The sequence below is a fragment of the Camellia sinensis genome, unplaced genomic scaffold (genome assembly GCF_055761805.1).
Source record: "Camellia sinensis isolate YWXY unplaced genomic scaffold, ASM5576180v1 Unanchor14, whole genome shotgun sequence".
In the NCBI taxonomy this organism is placed as follows: Eukaryota; Viridiplantae; Streptophyta; class Magnoliopsida; order Ericales; family Theaceae; genus Camellia; species Camellia sinensis.
In genome coordinates, this window is record NW_028129020.1 from 5,125,967 (window position 1) to 5,145,041 (window position 19,075).

General features: G+C 35.3%; 1 protein-coding gene across 1 annotated transcript; it reads left to right on the forward strand.

The window, feature by feature from the left end:
* The first annotated feature begins 16,179 nt into the window (after nt 1-16,179).
* Nucleotides 16,180-17,522, forward strand: LOC114307472 (GEM-like protein 4). Its single transcript, XM_028252875.2, has 3 exons — nt 16,180-16,440; nt 16,558-16,626; nt 16,920-17,522. Exons 1-3 carry the CDS (start codon nt 16,302-16,304, stop codon nt 17,369-17,371), a joined length of 660 nt encoding a protein of 219 aa, XP_028108676.2. The 5' UTR covers nt 16,180-16,301; the 3' UTR covers nt 17,372-17,522.
* Nucleotides 17,523-19,075: the final 1,553 nt, after the last annotated feature.

Sequence of the window (19,075 nt, forward strand, 5' to 3'; positions counted from 1 at the left end):
ATTGTGGAAAGGTCGACCGCCTTCCTATAAATACTTAAAAGTGTGGGGGTGTTTGGCAAAAGTTGAAGTTTCTATTCCTAAAAAGACTAAGATTGGACCAAAAATAGTAGATTGTGTGTTTATTGGTTATGCTCAGAATAGTAGTGCATATCGGTTTTTGACTTATAAATCAGAAATACCTGATATAAATGTGAACACTATTATAGAGTCAAGGAATGCTGTGTTTTTTTAACATGTCTTTCCTTACAAGAAATGACAGGAATTAAGTTCACAGAAAAGAATTTATTATTGTACACAAAGTCAAGAGACTAATGACAATCAAACACAAGAGACTAGTAATGGTCTCGACCAACAGGATTTAACTGATGATGAACCAAGACGAAGTAAGAGAGCAAGAACATCAAAATCCTTTGGTCCAGATTTCCTAACATACCTATTAGAAAATGAACCTCAAAGCTTTAAGGCAGCAATGACAGGTCCAGAAGCACCTTTGTGGAAAGAGGCTGCTAATAATAAAATTGGATCCCTTATGCAAAATCATACTTGGGGATTGGTGGATCTTCCACCAGGTTCTAAACCTCTTGGATATAAGTGGATATTCAAGAGAAAAATGAAAGTAAATGGTTTAATAGAAAAGTATAAAGCAAGACTTGTAGTAAAAGGTTACAGACAAAAGGAAGGTCTGGACTATTTTGACACATATTCCCCTGTGACTAAAATAACATCCATTCGCATGCTTATTTCTATAGCAGCGTTGTTTAATTTAGAAATATATCAAATAGATGTTAAGAAAGCTTTCTTAAACGGTGATCTAAATGAAGAGATCTATATGGAGCAACCCGAAGGGTTTGTAGTGTCGGGGCAAGAAAAGAAAGTTTGTCGGCTTGTAAAGTCTCTTTATGGATTAAAACAAGCACCTAAGCAATGGCATAAAAAATTTGATCATGCAATGCTTACTAATGGGTTTAAGATAAACGAATGTGACAAATGCGTCTATGTTAAAAACACTGACCAAGGATATGTCATAGTTTGTCTTTATGTGGATGACATACTTATCATTGGAAGCAGTCAAAACATGATTAAATCAACTAGCAAATGCTTAACAAAAGATTTGATATGAAAGATATGGGGGTTGCAGATGTTATATTAGGAATGAAAATTACTAAAACATCTGACGGATATGCATTATCTCAATCTCATTATATTGAGAAAATTCTTGATAAATTTATCAAGGATGATATGAATTTAGCTAGAACACCCGTAGACATCAATCTTTATTTATCAAAAAATAAAGGTGATGCGGTGTCTCAGTTAAAATACTAATGTACCTAATGAATTGTACTCGTCCTGATATAGCTTATGCTATCAGCAAATTGAGTAGGTACACTAGCAATCCCGGAGAAGACTATTGGAAAGCGATCATTCTGGTTCTTAGATATCTAAGATTTACTCATGATCATGGTTTGAACTTTACTCGATATCCAGCAGTACTCGAAGGTCATTGTGATGCCAATTGGATATCGGATACTAAAGATTCAAAATCCACTAGTGGATATGTCTTTACTCTGGGGGCACTACTGTTTCTTGGAAATCCATGAAACAAACTTGCATCGCACGATCCACAATGGAATCCGAGTTCATTGCTTTAGACAAAGCTGGAGAAGAAGCAAAATGGTTTCGTCACTTCTTAGAAGACATTCCAATGTAGCCAAAACCTATGCCAGCTATTTGCATTCATTGTGATAGTCAATTTACAACAGACAGGGCACAAAATCACATGTATAACGGTAAGTCACGACATATTCATCGTCGACATAATACCGTCAGGCAATTGTTGTCAAATGGAATAATCTCAATAGATTATATAAAATCTAAAGAGAATATTGCGGATCCGTTAACAAAAGGTTTGACAAAAGAGCTAGTGTATAGTTCATCAAAGGGGATAGGATTAAAACCTATTACATAAGAGTCGTCATAATGGTAACCCTACTTATATGACTGGAGATCCCAAGAATTAAGTTCAAAGGGACAACTAAGTTATGTGTGGCTCGCCAGAAATCACCAAGGAATTAAAATTCCTTACCTATTCCTATGGTGAGAGTGATATCTGCAACATATGTTGTATACAAGGGTATAAGGATAAGCTTTACTTTTAATGATTACTTATATCTTGATTAAGGCAAAAAATCAAGACGAGTAGAAGGAGATACTCACAAATAAGAATCACCTATATGAGTGTCGAACTAGGGCCGGTTCTATGAGAATAAAGAGGCTAAATTCTCTAGAAACACTCGTGAAAACCAGGAGCGTTCAAGGCCAAAATGAACACAACAGTGAGAACCATGATGTGTTAGAAGATATTTTGTGTGAAATCTATTGTCTTGGCTTACACAAACGGCTGAACAATTCAAGGCATCGCGTCCATTGGTTAGCTAGTAAGTCCGATAGGTTATCACTAGGGAAGGTTCAAGGCCGAAAGCTACCTATTCTGATGCAAGATATTTTCGACTTATACTCTTTCGATAAGGTCTGCATATTGTTGCATTTCCGTTATCATCAAATTTCATTCATATGGGGGATTGTTGGAAATGGTTGGAAAATTCTGGGTAAAACCAGAATTTTTTCCTAACTTTAGTTTATTATTTAGGTGGGACCCGAGCGTCAAATTTGGCGAATCAAAGCGGTAACGCGTTCTATGCCGTGTTGTGATTCACATGGTATATTTGGTTGCTCAAAACCATTACCGAGTGAATGGGAAATTGAAGCCAAAGTATGCTCCATGGAAATGGAGTTTTGGTGGAAAATCCTTAAAGGTTTGAATAAGGCTTGTCCCACATTGATTTGGTTTGAAGTTTTGAATGGATTTATAAGGCATGGGATTAGAACTTGGGGTGTGCCCCAAGGGGTACCCAAGTGTTTTAGAGATGGAGGTCATGGGCAAATGGGCTAGACCTATTGGACCCAAAAATCACCACACACGCGCGCGCCGCCGCCGCCGTCCGTCTGGTCGGCTGGGCTGGGCTTGGGCACGGGTGCGTGGTGTGAGATTGGGTTGGGCTTGTCCGGCCCAATACCTTTCTTTTTAGGTCAAAAACATTTAAATTTTATTTTATTTTTTGAAAAATAAAATCCAGAATTCAAATTAATTCCGAAAATAAACTGGTCCGATTTTTCTGTACACCCAAACATGTCCTTTCCCGTTTTTATCTGTTTGAATTTTGAACCCAATAAATTTAAATCTGTTTAATTCAAAACCAAACAGGTTTCATACCTGTTCAAACAGGTTTGCACCTGTTTAATTCAAAACCTGCAGCCACCAATACATCTATAAATAGAACAGCCCTCATTTGATGTTTCAGATTCAGAAATTTCGTACTTCACCATTGCAAATTTATTCTTCATTTTGCTGCATTTAATTTTTGTGAGAGAGAGTATAAAATACTTAGTGTGTTCATTGTACAAATATATTGTAGTGCTGCATATATTTGTTGTTGATCATTTCATCCTGGGAGATAGACGTCCATATTCTGGAAGCGTCGTGGAGAGGACGAATCTGTCTTAAGGATACAGTGTCAAACACTGGACTTGATCAGAATAATATTCAAGTTATTAATCAAGTAAGTTATTTATTTATTTTCTGTTTTTTATTACTTATTTAAATCAGATTTTAATTTTATTTTTATAACAAAATAAAATCTGTTTTTATTTATTTAATTCTTTTTCTAGTTTGATTTTTGTAATCAAACATTCATTCTTTTTTCCTATATTTCTTTTATATTCTGTTTGTCGTTTAGTACCTAAACAGAATTAATTAATTTAAATACAGTGAAGATTGTCCAATAGGAGGGTGTGTTGGAATGTGTCCCATATCGCTTGGAGTTGCCTCATCTGTGCTAGTTATAAGGCTCTAGTTTCCTTCTCCTTAATTCCTAGGTTTTAAGGAGAAGTGTGAGCTGGGCTTTTCAACTGGCATGACCCGCCATGGCCCACAGGGACTTAGCCCAAGGCACACGTAAGTCTAAACACGAACCCAAAATCACAAAGAATAAATGTAAATAAATAAATCAAAACCCAAACACGAACCCAAAATCACAAAGGATAAATGTAAATAAATAAATCAAAACCCAATCCAGTGACATGCCACAAGTATAAAGGGAAAAACCAGCGATAACCAACTTTCCAAAATATATACTAAATGGAATACAAATCGCCCACAAAATAAAATAATTCTAAATAAAACTCAACCACAATGTATGCACAAAACCGACATAACAAGTTAAAACAAAATAATAAATGTCCTAGAGGTCCATGTAATTGAGTCCCTGCTACGCCATGAGTCCACTCTAAGTCCTTCTATCACCTGAAAATGATAAACAACAAAGTCAGCTGATGACTCAATGAGTAGAAGTATGGAGTTTTGAAAAACAGGGTGCAATTCCAAAATAAGATATATATCACAGAAATTAGATTGGCATATAGTTTTGATAAAGACAATCTGTTTCAAAAAGAAGGTTCCACAGTTTAACAGTTAAATTACTTATGTCTCTCAAGAACATAACATATGACATTCCCCATTTAAAACAGATTACAACATGATCATTAATAATTTTCTGGGCATTAAGAATAACAAGTAACACGCCACACAGTTCTCAAGGCAATAAGCCCGTTGGATCTAATATCGAACCAAGAGTCATCCTAGGGGTGACAACCCGGGCCTTTTCTCTAAGATGATCCGATTGAAGGTCACCTAGCCCAGCCCAGCCAGGTCTTTTCCTTTTTTTCGGTGAGCACTAGAGTCATCACAACCCAACCCAAATCTGATCCCTAGTGGCCAAAGTCACTACACAGTGGAATAATTTTCCTAGACTTTTATATACAGATGGTTCCAATAATCAATACAATTCAGTTTCGTAAAACATGGTAGTTCACCATATAAACATGAGATTATAACAAGTAGTTTACAGTATGCCAAGTTTACACATGTTTCAGAAATAATTTAATTCTATTGATACTATAATAATTTATGAAAACAGTTTATTCCTGAAACAACAATTTAATTTTCTAATAGTCCAGGGTAGGGGAACATTTATAAAAATGTGTAGCATGTAACTACTCACCTGAAAACGAAATAATATAATCCTCGAATAGAGTATGACAGTCCTACTAGTGCTCTAAACCAAGTATGAAAACTACACGTCACTACTAATTCAAACATACTAAAAAAAATAATAAACTAAGTACCTCACACTAAAATGCAATAACATAGTTCAACCCTACTCGCCGTTACTCTTAAATAATACCTAAGTTCATCAAGGTCTAAAATTACCCAAGACATGGGTTCAGATCAAAACTTAATTAAAAGTAACTTTAAGATAAAACAGAGTTTTAAACAAATTTTCTCAATCTATTCGTTAACTTTGAAAATTAAAAACCCAGTCCATGCTATTAGAAAAATTCCATAACCCCCCAGATATTAACTAATATATCCTAAGTTTCAAACCCAACTAGTTTTACTTGATTTGCTTATCAAAATAATTATTTACAATTAATTATATCCAAACATGTCACTTTCTGCAGCACTTTAAAGAAATTAATGGTTCTCTTAGTATACCGGAGCAATCAACGCAAGGCCAAAAATATAAGAAACTAGACTCGTTACCAGTTCTAATGACGCGGATTTAATAATTTTCGAATTTATACCTAGAGAGAATGACACTTCCAAAGTTACTATTTTGTACTAGTTTCGTGGACAGATTTGAACGCATCAGTTTATATAGATTTTGACTCCCAAAAATTATAAAATAATTCTAGCATGAAATTCAATATTTAATTAAGCTACTGTAAAAATTTCAATTCAAAATTCATCTATTTGATATGGTTTCTTGATCTTTAAAATTTGTATTTTTGTGCAGAATTTTTTTGGACTAAGAGTTGCACCCATTATTTATCATCACCAACCACTGACTTGGCACCCAAACAACACACCCGTTTCTCCTATTCCTTCCCAACAATAAGCAGATTACACACATGAACCATCACAATATAAAAATATAATAAAATTGGACAATACCTTAGAGTTGTTGACCCATCAATGTTGCTAAAAGTTTCTCTCCAATCTCTCTTTTCTCCCTCTCTCTCTCCCTCTTTCTCCATCACGGTTGCGGCTATTTGGTGGTGAACAAATAAGAGAGATTAAGGTTTTATTATTATTATTATTAATCTTTAATATCATATGTTTAAAATTAATTAAAATACCCTCTAAAAATATTTAATTTATACTTTAGAATTCACCATCAAAATATTTGAGATTATAAAATTATTATTATTTAATTATTTATTTTATTTTCATATCCGGATTCTCACAAAGATGGTTTGCTTTTTCTCCGAACTTATTCATCTTATCAATCACTGTACCTACTTTATCTGCATGCATACAAATCAATTATCAAAACTGTCTTAATTTCAATCGTAGAAAACTAGCAAGTGATATAGACCTCTATTCCTGAGAGAAATGGAGAGAGAGAGAGAGAGAGACTTAGTTTGTTTGAATTTGAAAGATCCATTTGGAGGAGGAGGAATATGGTATTGGTTATCAGGATTGCATAGAAGTCTTTTTGGCGTCTGCTGAACTGAATAATTTACCGAGCTCACTGGAATTCCAATAACATGTTCCATTGGCAGGTTCTTCGTATAAACTTGATGGTGAATCACTATAATTTAAAGCTGTCTGTTTCTCCCTTGGATTTGTTGTCTGCAGTAAGCAATGAGTCTAGATTGTTCTCTTCCACTGTCAGAGGTCATTCACGCAGCCAAGGAGAAGTGTAGAATGATGGGTGAAACCATGTATTTTGCAATGTATTTTTATACATAGAAAAGTTAGTTGGTGGATCTTTTACTTTTAGTTGCATGAGTCACCCATGCCTCATCAACATGAATAAAGGCACAGATATGAACTCTAAAAGGAATTTTTTAAAAATAGATTGTTGGATTGGAATATTTAGTGGTTTTAATCTGGAATTGAGAAATACACCCTTTTGCAATTACTTTTAATTAATGGGGGTAAATTAAATAATCCAATTAGTTGGGCCAAACATTTGATTTATTCAATGATTTTATTAAGCAATACAAGGGAAAATACTACTTTTGCTTGTGCTGACTGTGTAGGTGACTATGTGTGGGGAGTGATGTGATCTGGCATTTTAGCTTTTTGACGCCATACCACCTCCTCTTTTAATGCTTATTGAAAAATCTAGAAATCTCTTAGATGTTGATTTGTGATTATGTATCAATTTTAAACAGTATATAACAATCCCAATCAAACAATCAAGACAAATCGACACAACGATTTTACGTGGAAAAACCACAATTGGACACCTCCAATTGTGATAAAAAAATCACGGGCAACAGCCACAAAAAAATCCACTAAGAAGATATAAAAGAATTACACAGGTAAACTCTCAATTACCTAGTGAATCCACGCCCAAATTGAACCAACCTCTATGTGTCTCTTCCAATAATCCCGTTTTCACCTCGGAATTGTCTTGACAATGAGCCACTCCGGAATCCACCAAAGCTTTAGGCTCGAATTCTTCAGAATCCACTGAAGAACAACTCTATTTTTTGTGTAGAATTAAACAAACAGTCCTTTAATGTAAACTTCTAAAACCATGAGTTGAATACTCGATCAAAACATCAAAGAAAACTTGCAAAATATCCCCAAATATAAACTTTAGAATCCAAAAAGAAGATCTGGAGGACTTGTCAAAGTTTTGGGAGAAAACCAACTACTTATAGAAATCCAATAGTTTTGGAAGAAAACCAATTCCTTATAGAAATCCAAGAATCTGTGTTAGCGCGGTCCACTCGAGCATGGGAATTCCCGCTTGAGCAGAGGCTTCAAAATTGTGTGATTCATATAGGCTTCACGCTCAAGCGAGATTTTCCACGCTCGAGCGCCGAATCACACCATCTAGTACTTTTTCAGACGAAGCAGAGATGCTGTGAGTTTGCAATCCTTGCTCGAGCGTCACTTTCCCCGCTCGAGCGGGGACGACCAAAATTGAAAAATCTGGAAAACTAGATCCTGTTGCAACCTCGGTTTTGATCCATGGAAATTGACAAAGGCAGGATTCGGGTTGGATTCGCATCTAATAAACTCATAACCTCACTGAAATAAAAGGTGTGAAAACAAATACAACTGAAAAGAGTTTTGTCAAATGGGGTTGCCAAGAATAAAACCTAACAATCTCCCACTTTGGCAATGTCGTGACAAAACACACCTAACAAATAAAATCCTAAACACCCCAACCCATAACAGCCAACAAAAGCCAACTTCTTTCTCAAGGTTAAGATCTGCAAAACGGTTATTAGTGCCACAATCTCCAAAACAACTATTAGGCCACAAGAGTATATGAAAAAGCAATTGACATATGACACGATTATCTTGAAACATGAGATGGAAAACATGAATAGATGAAAACTAAGACTCATGAAAAACAACTCTCAAACAACAAAAGCAAGATCATAAACCAACCCAAGTCAAGATGAACCAAACTCCCCCTCACTAAAAGCAACCACAAACATTGAAAACAGTGAACAAGAAGAAAACAACAAAAATAATATGGTGAAGCAACACATGGAATTTCTGATTTGTACCTTGAAACGCACAAGATTATCCAAGAAGCAAAATTACTAGTAAACACAATGTGCACAGTCTGTAGAAGATTTCTCATGCAAGAAAGTGATGCATTATGTGAAAAGCATAGATCCCATGATAAAAGTGTGTGTGTGATTCTTAGAGTTCGACAAACACTAGATTCAATCCTAGTAGTGATCTGAAAGTTGGACCTCCGACAAGAGAATCTATGCACAACAAAGGAAAGTCAAACCACTAGGAATCAAGGAGTATTTGGTGAGTAAAGGCGGAGGCTCCCCCTCAATCAATGAATCTTTTCTTTTATTTTTTCTTTCTTTCTTTTGCACATTTTTTCTTTCTTTTGCATGTTTTGTCTTCTTCTCTCTCTTTTTCTTTTTCTTTTTCTTTTGCACACTCATTGGTGGCTGACACGCTCAAGAGTATGAAAACCAAACCAAAGAAGCATGGATATAATAAGGATGGCCTGGTTGGTGACTCTGAGGTAGCCTTTTCCTCATGGCTAGACTGCAAAGAATTGAGGGGAAAGCCGTGGAGGTGCAAAAAGATGGAAGATGGTTAAGAGACTCAACATCACCTATGATATGCTAGTATAGGTCAATTCCTCTAGAAACGCAAAAGATCAATGACAAAAGTCCATAAAAAAAATAATCACTTAGGTAGAAGACTCCAAAATTTGCTAATCCAAGAGTGTGTACAGAATGAGACATACTAATCAAAAAACACGCACTCCAAAATGAGTAATGACCACAGAAAGCACACATCTATTAACATGTAATGAATATTCTCATCAATTCCAATATGCACCAAGGACCACTCAAAAATTTCAAGCTTACAAAACCATACTAAGAAAATCTTTTTGGGATTTTTTTTATTTTTTTTATTTTTTAACCAAAGCAAGACAAAAAACGAACAAGCACACATTTTTTTTTTCATTAAAAACAACACATAAAAACCCAAAAGCTAAAACAAATAAATAAATTAACACAAGTCAAGTTTTCTCACCCAAACTGCTTTAGTACGAACAAAGTTGTGAGCATTGCGGTTCTTAGGAGGTGTCTTGACATTGTGGTTCCCTTTCCTTTCAATGGGGACCTGTCTAGACATGGTTTCCAACTTCTTATTTCTAGGTCTAGGCAAATACACTCTCCCATGCAACTTATAACAATAAGGGCAAATATGACCATTCATACCACAATGATGACAAATAAAAATAGGGTGTACCTTCTTTTCTTTTACCTTACCAACTCTAGGAAGTTTGAGAAATCCATCCTCATGTTAAAATTTTTGTTCTCCCTTTCCTTGAGTTCTTGAATCATGAGATGTAGATGCACTCTGTTTTTGCTCTTTGTTATCACCAAAGCCAATGCTACTCTTGTCAAAACAAATTTGTTGAGACCTAATGATATTGTCCAAAGTCTTTGATCCTCTGTTCCAAAGACCAATGGTAGCCATAGCACACTTGAGTTCTTCCTCTTTCTTGATCATTAGTTCTTCCAAAGCAACTTGAGACATCTCGAGAGTTTTAATTTTTTCTTCATATGTTGCATAGATTTGCTGAAGCTCATTCCTCTCTGTCTCACAAGTCAAGAGTTTTGCACAAAGAGCTTGTCGATCATTAGAAATCTTGATGACTTCAATCCTAGCCTCGGAAATCTCCTCCTTTAGTTTGACATTCTCACTTTCACATGTTGTGAGTTTCATAGTGAGTTTGTCATTCAATTTGGATAGCTTAAGAGATTCCTTATATAGCTTTTCATAAGCTCGCTCAAGCTCTTCATCATCACTTCCGGAGGATTCATCATCAGTGGTAGTCTCAACCGGGCTCTTCGGATACTCTGTTCGTCCTTCAGTTTCAGAAGCCACCATGAAAGCAAGGAATTATTTATGTCCCTCTTCGCCTTGATCTTCATTGTTACTTTCATCTTCATTAGATTCTAATTCATCATCCCAAATGATGGCGAGGGCTTTCTTCTTCTTCAAACGAGTGGGGCATTCTGAAGCAAAGTGGCCAAATCCTTGGCATTCATAGCATTAGAGTCTTTCAGAGTTCCCTTGTATCTTTCCTTTCTCTTTCTTGGCTATAGAATTAATTTTGAGTTTATCTTTGCCTTTAGATTTATGAGTATGAGTAGATTCCAAAAGATTAGGATTCTTTTTCAAAAAAGATTTTTTAAATTGTTTAACAAAAGCAGTCGTAATCTTGGAATCTATCTCACAATCCTCATCAGAATCATCTCCAACTCTATGAGCACTACTAAAAGCAATATCTTTTTGTTTCTTTTTGAAATTCCTATGTGCCTCATAAGTTTGGAGATTTCCAACCAACTGATCTAGCTTGAGGTTGTTAACATCTTGAGCCTCCTTAATAGCCGTAACTTTTGATTGGAACCGATCGGGCAAGGATCTCAAAATTTTTTCCACAACTTTGGATTCTGGTATTTTTTCACCTAAATTGAAGCTGGAATTTACAATGTCACTCAATTTCACATAAAATTCATCAAAGGTCTCACTATCTTTCATTGAAAGGTTTTCGAAACTAGATGTGAGCCTTTGAAGTTTTAACCGTTTCACAGAAGGAGTGCCCTCATGAACAGTTTGTAAGATATCCCAAGCCTCTTTTGCGACTTCACAATTACAAATACGACTAAACTCTTCAAGTGTGACACCGCAAAAGAGAGAATTGATAGCTTTACTATTCCAACTACTATTTTGGTAATCAGTTGTGTCCCACTTTTCAATTGGTTTGGGGAAAGTTAGTCCATCAACAGTAATTGTTAGTTCGGTCCACCCATTCATGACAGATTGCCAAACTTTTTCATCTATAGATTTCAAAAACGACCTCATCCGAGCTTTTCAAAAAGAATAATTGGATCCGTCAAGTAGGGGTGGTCGAACCATAGAATTTTCCTCACGAATTGAATCCATTATCACAAATCAAACAAGATCTCATTCTAAAAGAAAAAAATTTTAAAAAATTGAACGACCTGCTTTGATACCAATTGAAAAATCTAGAAATTCCCTAGATGTTGATTTGTGATTATGTATCAATTCTAAGCAGTATATAACAATCCAAATCAAACAATCAAGACAAATCGACACAACGATTTTACGTGGAAAAACCACAATTGGACACCTCCAATTGTGATAAAAAAAAATCACGGGCAACAGCCACAAAACAATCCACTAAGAAGATATAAAAGAATTACACAGGTATACTCTCAATTACCTAGCGAATCCACGCCCGAATTGAACCAACCTCTATGTGTCTCTTCCAACCCCGTCTTCACTTCGGAATTGTCTTGACGATGAGCCACTCCGGAATCCACCAAAGCTTCAGGCTCGAATTCTTCAGAATCCACTGATGAACAACTCTCTCTTTTGTGTAGAATTAAACAAACAATCATTTGATGTAAACTTCTAAAACCATGAGTTGAATACTCAATCAAAACATCAAAGAAAACTAGCAAAATATCCCCAGATATAAACCTTAGAATCCAAAAAGAAGATCTGGAGGACTTGTCAAAGTTTTGGGAGAAAACCAACTACTTATAGAAATCCAAAGTAATCCTAGTTTTGGAAGAAAACCAATTCCTTATAGAAATCCAAGAATCTGTGTTTCCGTGGTCCGCTTGAGCGTGGGAATTCCCGCTCGAGTGGAGGCTTCAAAATTGTGTGATTCATATAGGCTTCACGCTCGAGCGAGAGTTTCCATGCTCGAGCGCCGAATCACACTATCCAGTACTTTTTCAAGCGAAGCAGAGATGCTGTGAGCTTGCAATCCCCGCTCGAGCGTCACTTTCCCCGCTCGAGTGGGGACGACCAAAATTGGAAAATCTGGAAAACTAGATCCTGTTACAACCTTGGTTTTGATCCATGGAAATTGACAAAGGCACGATTCGGGTTGGATTCACATCTAATAAACTCATAGCCTTACTGAAATAAAAGGTGTGAAAATAAATACAACTGAAAGGAGTTTTGTCAAACGGGGTTACCAAGAATAAAACCTAACACTTATAACAAAAGAAAGGGAAACAGACAACGCACGTGTCTCAGTCTCACAACAAATGTATTAAAAGAAAGAAAGAAAGAGAAGTTATATGGTGATCTCATGATGACTAATGAATAAATAATATGTGATCTGATGGAAAGCCATGTTGTAGCGATCCTAATTTTGACCCAGTCAACTTCGGGGGTCGAGCGCCCGATCAGCTCGCCAAAAGCAAAAATGCAAAATGCATTCAAAATTGCTTACAGGAAAGTGTATTTCACGCTTGAGTGACCTTGTTATATCAGTCCGTAAATCAGGGTTTCAGATCACTTTTTGCAGCCCCCTCTCTCTCTAAAACTTTCCAAATTTCCAGGTCTAGAGCTTCTCTCTCTAGAAGTCATCTTCTCTCTTTGATTTCTCCAAATCCATGGGTATTTAAGCCTAAGTTCTTCACCAAAGTTGGTTATCACCTCGAGGGCTTCGTTGTGTGCGGTGGAGATCAAGTTTCGACACCGTAAATTTTGGGGTTTCATCTCAGATTCTCTTCAAAACTTGAGGTAGGGATTTTCTACACTCCAATATGATTTTTAGCTTAGTTATTTGCTATTGTGTATAGATGATGAAATTTGGTTGTGGTTTGGACAAATCTAGGATTTGGGTGTGAAATGAAGAGAGAGGTTTTGATGAATATGAGGTAGATGAGTATGGGGCTTGAATATAAGATCATGTTGTGCCAAAATAGTTGATTTTGGTGTTTAGGTTGATATTTGGTGAAAGGGGGATTCTGCCCTAATTTTGATTAAATTATTATTTTGCATAAATAATTGGGATTAACATTGAAAACGTGAAATTGGAAGGTTGTGATTATAAATGGTGATATTGGATATGTATTATCTCACCTATGGAAGTTTTGAATAAACTATTTATTTTGATATTGAACATCTCTTTAGAAATAATTGCATTGGGCTATCGGTGGAGGATAGCTATGATTGTTGTAGAAATTACATGAAGATTAGGCGATTTAATGCTAATCCATTGTTGGTGTCATTGAATATAACTATGTTATAGATACATTGTATATGTATGTTTATTGGGAGGAGAAAGGGGATGTACTCCATATGTGATTATGTTTATAAATACATTGCATATGTATATTTGTTTGGGAGGAGAAAAGAGATGGACTCCATTTAAAGCAAGTTGGCCGGAGTGTCCTAGGTGAAAGACCTGAAATTTTATGTATAAATGGGTGCCGATTCCTTCGGACAAAATATCTGTAAAATGGCAGGTTTGAAGTGTTAATGTGAGTTTTGCATAATTGGAAAATCATTGAGTTGTAATCTCATTTTGATTGTTGAAAGATAACGAATTTAACTCATGAATTGAGTAGCATATATGAACTGGAAATAAAATTAAAGGAAAATGGAATAAGGTTGGTTTTAGTGGCATATGGATATGCAGGTCTTGTGGATGTTTCAGGATCAGTATTGTTTATGTACGTGGTATTTATACCTTTGCTAAGCCTCATAAATTGTGTTAGATTATTTCCACTAGGCTGTTGGCTCACCCTATATGGGAATACCTTTCTTAGGTACAGGTGAGATGTTTCTTCCAATGCAATAGCGTGGATGGAGTTTTGGGAAGCAAGAACTTCTTAATTATGCTTTATGTTTGTATGTTTGTTATTTGTAAAGCCAAGGGCTTAAGATGTAATGAGCGAGACTCAATTTGTGTAACTAAGCAATGACTTGGAAACATGTAAGCTTACATGGCATTTAACTGATTGTTAAACAGTGAATTCTGATATATAAAAGTATGTTGTTTCTTATATTTATTCCGCATATGAGTTATCTTTATATTATTTTGAGGGCGTAACATGTCATCACTTCAAAAAAATGACTACATCGCTTGACAAGATATATATATATATATATTTTTTTTTTTTTGAAAATTTAGTTATTATTTTTACTTTTCAGGGTTTTTGAAATTGAAACTGAAATCGTAAGTTTTTAGGAATTGACAGGATTTAGGAATGTGGGGGTATTTTAATAATTAAGATTGAATTAGAATGCTGTGAATTTAAACTCCTTAACTGACCATATAGGAATGGCATTTTGGTGATAGTTTCAAGTCTTAAATCATGGAAAGGACTGAGAGAACTAAAACTTCCAGAAAAATGGAAGTCAAGTGTTAAAAAATGAAGAGGATAATAGAACCTTCTCACAAAGTGACAATATGATTGTCCCTAGTACTCAGAATGCTCTTTTTTTTTTTTTTTTCTTTTTTTGTCCTAGATTCAGATCATTAATATGAACATTCTTTTTTATTAATTTTGAGGTTGAGGTGAGGTGTAAGGCAGAAAACTGTAGGTCAAAGATGATTAAAGTACCTGACGGCCAAGTGACTGAATCTAAAGCCGGCCTTGCATGCTGCTACATACAAATGCGTTGATGTATGATAAGATTATGCAATTCCATTCTCAATTTTATTGTGAGTGGGAAAGAGATTCTCCACATCATTGCCCCATCAGCACAACATAAGTTTCCTCATATTAAATTTGAACTACAACTGTTCAACTCTTATATTTTAGCCCGATTAAGTTGAACCAATTAACATTTTAAAAAAAATAAAAAGTAAGAGAAGAAGAAGAGAACAAGGCATTAGCCTACGTAAAAAATATTTTATCTGTTAAATGCTATATTTGATATATAGATAATGGAGGGGTATATATATCTGTTATCAACAGTAGTAGCATGCAAGGCTGAACTTTTTTTTCGTTACTCAGGAGATCAAGGCACTGTATGTGTGTGAGCAATGCCTTCTAGCCTTTGCTTTGGTCTATTAATAAGAGAGAGGAATGGCATCATAAAGCTACATGCCAGCTCAAAAGCTTAATTCACAATGCTCACACACAGTCAGCAAGACCTAAGCAGCCAATGTGTCATTGCTTTGTAGGATTGAATGATTAAAATGCTGACCCAACTAATTCCATTATTTTACTTTCATTCACCAATTGCACAAAGAGTTTGATTTCCCAAACTCTTTCCATGAAAACAAAAGTTGAAATAAATTTAAAAACAAAAGAGTTTAAAAGTTACTTTAGAAATGAAAACAATATTGAATGCTCACTATGGGTAGTTTTATGGAATTTCTGAGAAACCATTGAACCGACGTAACTGTACAAACCAACTCAAATTTTAAATGTTTTTTTATACTTCTAATACAGTCATTTCATTATTTATGTTCTTTAAATATCTTGATCATTTTTCTGTTTATATCAAAAAAATAAAAAATAACCAATTGATGTGGATGAGGCAAAGATGACTAAGACTTGGACCTTCTGCATATCTCTTTTCTGAAAGAAACGAGACACATCATTACCTTCTTAATACCAATTTTTCTTTATAGAATGCCTTTAACTAAGACTTGTGTGCTTTTTTATTCATGTGGATGAGGCAGAGATGACTCATCATGCAACTAAAATTTAAGATCCACCAACTTACTTGCCTTTTCTACCCCTATATATATGCATTTGCTGAATCCATTGCTAGAACCATCACATTAAGCATATCCTCAGCCAATACATCTGACTATCACAGAACATTCCTTGCCAAAACCAAGGAATACAAAACAGAACCAAATTGGAGCAATTCGTCAAATATGGAGCAGATTCTGGCACATGTTATTGGAATTCCAGTAAGCTCATCATCAATGGCATATCCAAACAAACTTTTACAGGAACCTGCTAGCCAATACCATATTCTCTATTCTTCAAATGGACCTCTAAAATTAAAACATAGTAAGTATATTTCATGGTTTTTTTTTTTTTTTTTCTTTTTTTTTTTTTGTACCTTACTAGTTTTAAGTGATTAAAATTGAGACACTGTTTAGCAATTGATTTGTGACAAATGTGCAGATAAAGAAGATAGGGTGAATAAACTTGGAGGAAAAGCAGACAACCCTGCAGATGGCATACGTGAGCTTGGTAACTAACTGTTTCCTTGCTTCAAACGAGTCTGAGAATAACTCAATTCAAGAATATGAATATTCTTTTGTAGAAAATTATTTACTGTTTATTGATATGTACCATATTAAAATCTATATTTTTTTTTGCTGCCAAAAAGATGGCAGAAAAATCAACTGGAAAGTTTTGAAATAAATATATATATATTAACATCGAAATAAAATTGCTTTCTTTTCCATTGCTGTATTAGTGTCAACCAACATAATAAGCTTTTATGTGAATGTGAGTCTTATTGCATTTTGTGAAAATTTCAGTGAGATTGGGGCCCAAGATCTCCGAAATTGTGAAGGGGAAACTAAGCTTGGGGGCTAAAATTATTCGAGTAGGTGGTTTGGAGAAGATTTTCAAGCGTAATTTCAGTGTTAGAGAAGGAGAGAAGCTGCTAAAGGCTTCCCAATGCTGTTTGTCAACAACAGCTGGTCCAATAGCAGGCCTCCTCTTCATCTCCACCGACAAGGTTGCCTTCTGCAGTGATAAATCCATCAAATTGTCTTCTCCAACTGGTGATTTTGTAAGAATTCGTTACAAGGTCTTGATCCCGGTAGAAAAGATGTTGAGAGCCGGTGAAAGCCAAAATGTGAAGAGACCATCACAGAAGTACATCGAAATAGTTACTGTGGATAATTTTGATTTCTGGTTTATGGGATTCCTGAATTATCAAAAAACTTTGAAATCTCTTGAGCAGGCAATCTCCCAAGCTCGGTGACACACAACTTGGCTCATAAGTGATCCAAACAGAGATTTTTTTCTGTCCTGCTCTATTATATCTAGATGTGTTTATATTAAGGAAACAAAACTATACTGTATTTTGTAGTCACTGTTATATATAATTAAAATTTAGTAGTTTTCTTTGATCATACTTTGACCACTGCCATGTGGCACTAGTAGAACTTATGGACTAGGATTGCTCATGGAAGCCTGGCCAACCTAGGCCTCCATGTTGATCCGGTCTAATTTTTGCTCCCAGACTTGTAATACTCTACTCCGATGTATGAACAACAGATTGATCATCTTGAACCAACTTAGTGTGCTCTCTTGCTTGTAGTCAGGTTTGTTCGAGTCTTCGGAGTATCAAAATGTTTTGATGCCCGTGAGACTCAACCAAGCATAAGAAATTGAAACTCAACTTTGAAATGAAATATTTAAAAAAAAAACACAAATGATGCCTGCAGACAATTTTGACTGATGATTTATGGGATTTGTAAATCATCAACGAAAAAAATTCCTTAACTCGTCAGCAAGGAATTCTATGGAGGTCACAGAGTTACAAACTCAACCAAACATCAAAACTGAATTATCAGCTCTTAACCCACAACTCTTCTTCTTTGTCATTCTCAAAAATCGTTCTAACATTATTCAGCTGTGTTTACTGAATATTGATAGGTATCTATAGAATTTTAACAGATTAAATTTGTTTTTCTACTTGGGCTAAAGCCATGTCTTCTTTTTCTTGTCTGACTATCTGTCTTTTTAAATTTTTTATTTTATTTTAAATTTCTATGCTAATTGGTGCAATCTAACTGGGCTAAAGTTCAAGAGTTGAACACTAGTAGTTCAATGTGGAAAATTATTTTGTGCTGATGGGGCAATGATGTTGCAATTCTCTTGCCCACTGACAATAAAATTGAGTATGGAATTGAATAATCTTATTATACATCTACACGTACCTAGTAGCATACAAGCCCAACTTTAGATTCACTGGGTCAAAAAAAGAGTATTTTAAGCATTTTTAATCCCCAACAGGTCTGGTAGGTAATATTATGCACACTCAATATGTTATATGTACCCATGGCATTTTACATAGTACATATTTTTCAAGCTATCTTCAGCTAAAAACTGTTTTCTGTTCATTTCACTTATCTGTTATGTTAATTGGATCAAGGGAACTGGGAAACAAGTTTCAAATCAAATCAACAACACTCATTAGCCTTCAAAATTCAAGAGCTGGAACGGGTATTGAACATGTGAGAAAATTGTGCTGATGGGGCTATGATGTGTAGATTCTCTTTCCCACCACCAATAAAATCAAGTATGAATATATATATATATATATATGCATGTGTGTGTGTTATCAGGACGTAGTAGTGTGCAAGGCCGGCTTGGAGAAGTGTTGAAGCATTTTTCTTTAATCTGCACTGCACTGGCCTACAAATACAATCCTTTCACTTACACCTCAGGCTCAGGAAAAGATGAAAAGCATTTGGGTGATTTAGTCCTATCCGATTCTGACTTTGTGACCAGCCTCTTTTCCTTCCAAATTAAGTAACACTGGATCTGTTATGTACAGCTGCAGCAGAGCTGGTGTTCTTGTTCTTCTGTTTACCTATTTTTGCTAGGAAAACAAAGAAAAACAGAGTTGCTGGAAGACGGTAAGGAACAGAGAAATCAAAAATTGGTTTGCTTCGAGGGA

Coding starts and splice junctions, on each gene's coding strand:
- LOC114307472 (XM_028252875.2), top strand. CDS start 16,302: ATGGAGCAGATTCTGGCACATGTTATTGGAATTCCAGTAAGCTCATCA. Junction 16,441..16,557: donor ACCTCTAAAATTAAAACATA/GTAAGTATATTT, acceptor ACAAATGTGCAG/ATAAAGAAGATAGGGTGAAT. Junction 16,627..16,919: donor AGATGGCATACGTGAGCTTG/GTAACTAACTGT, acceptor TGAAAATTTCAG/TGAGATTGGGGCCCAAGATC.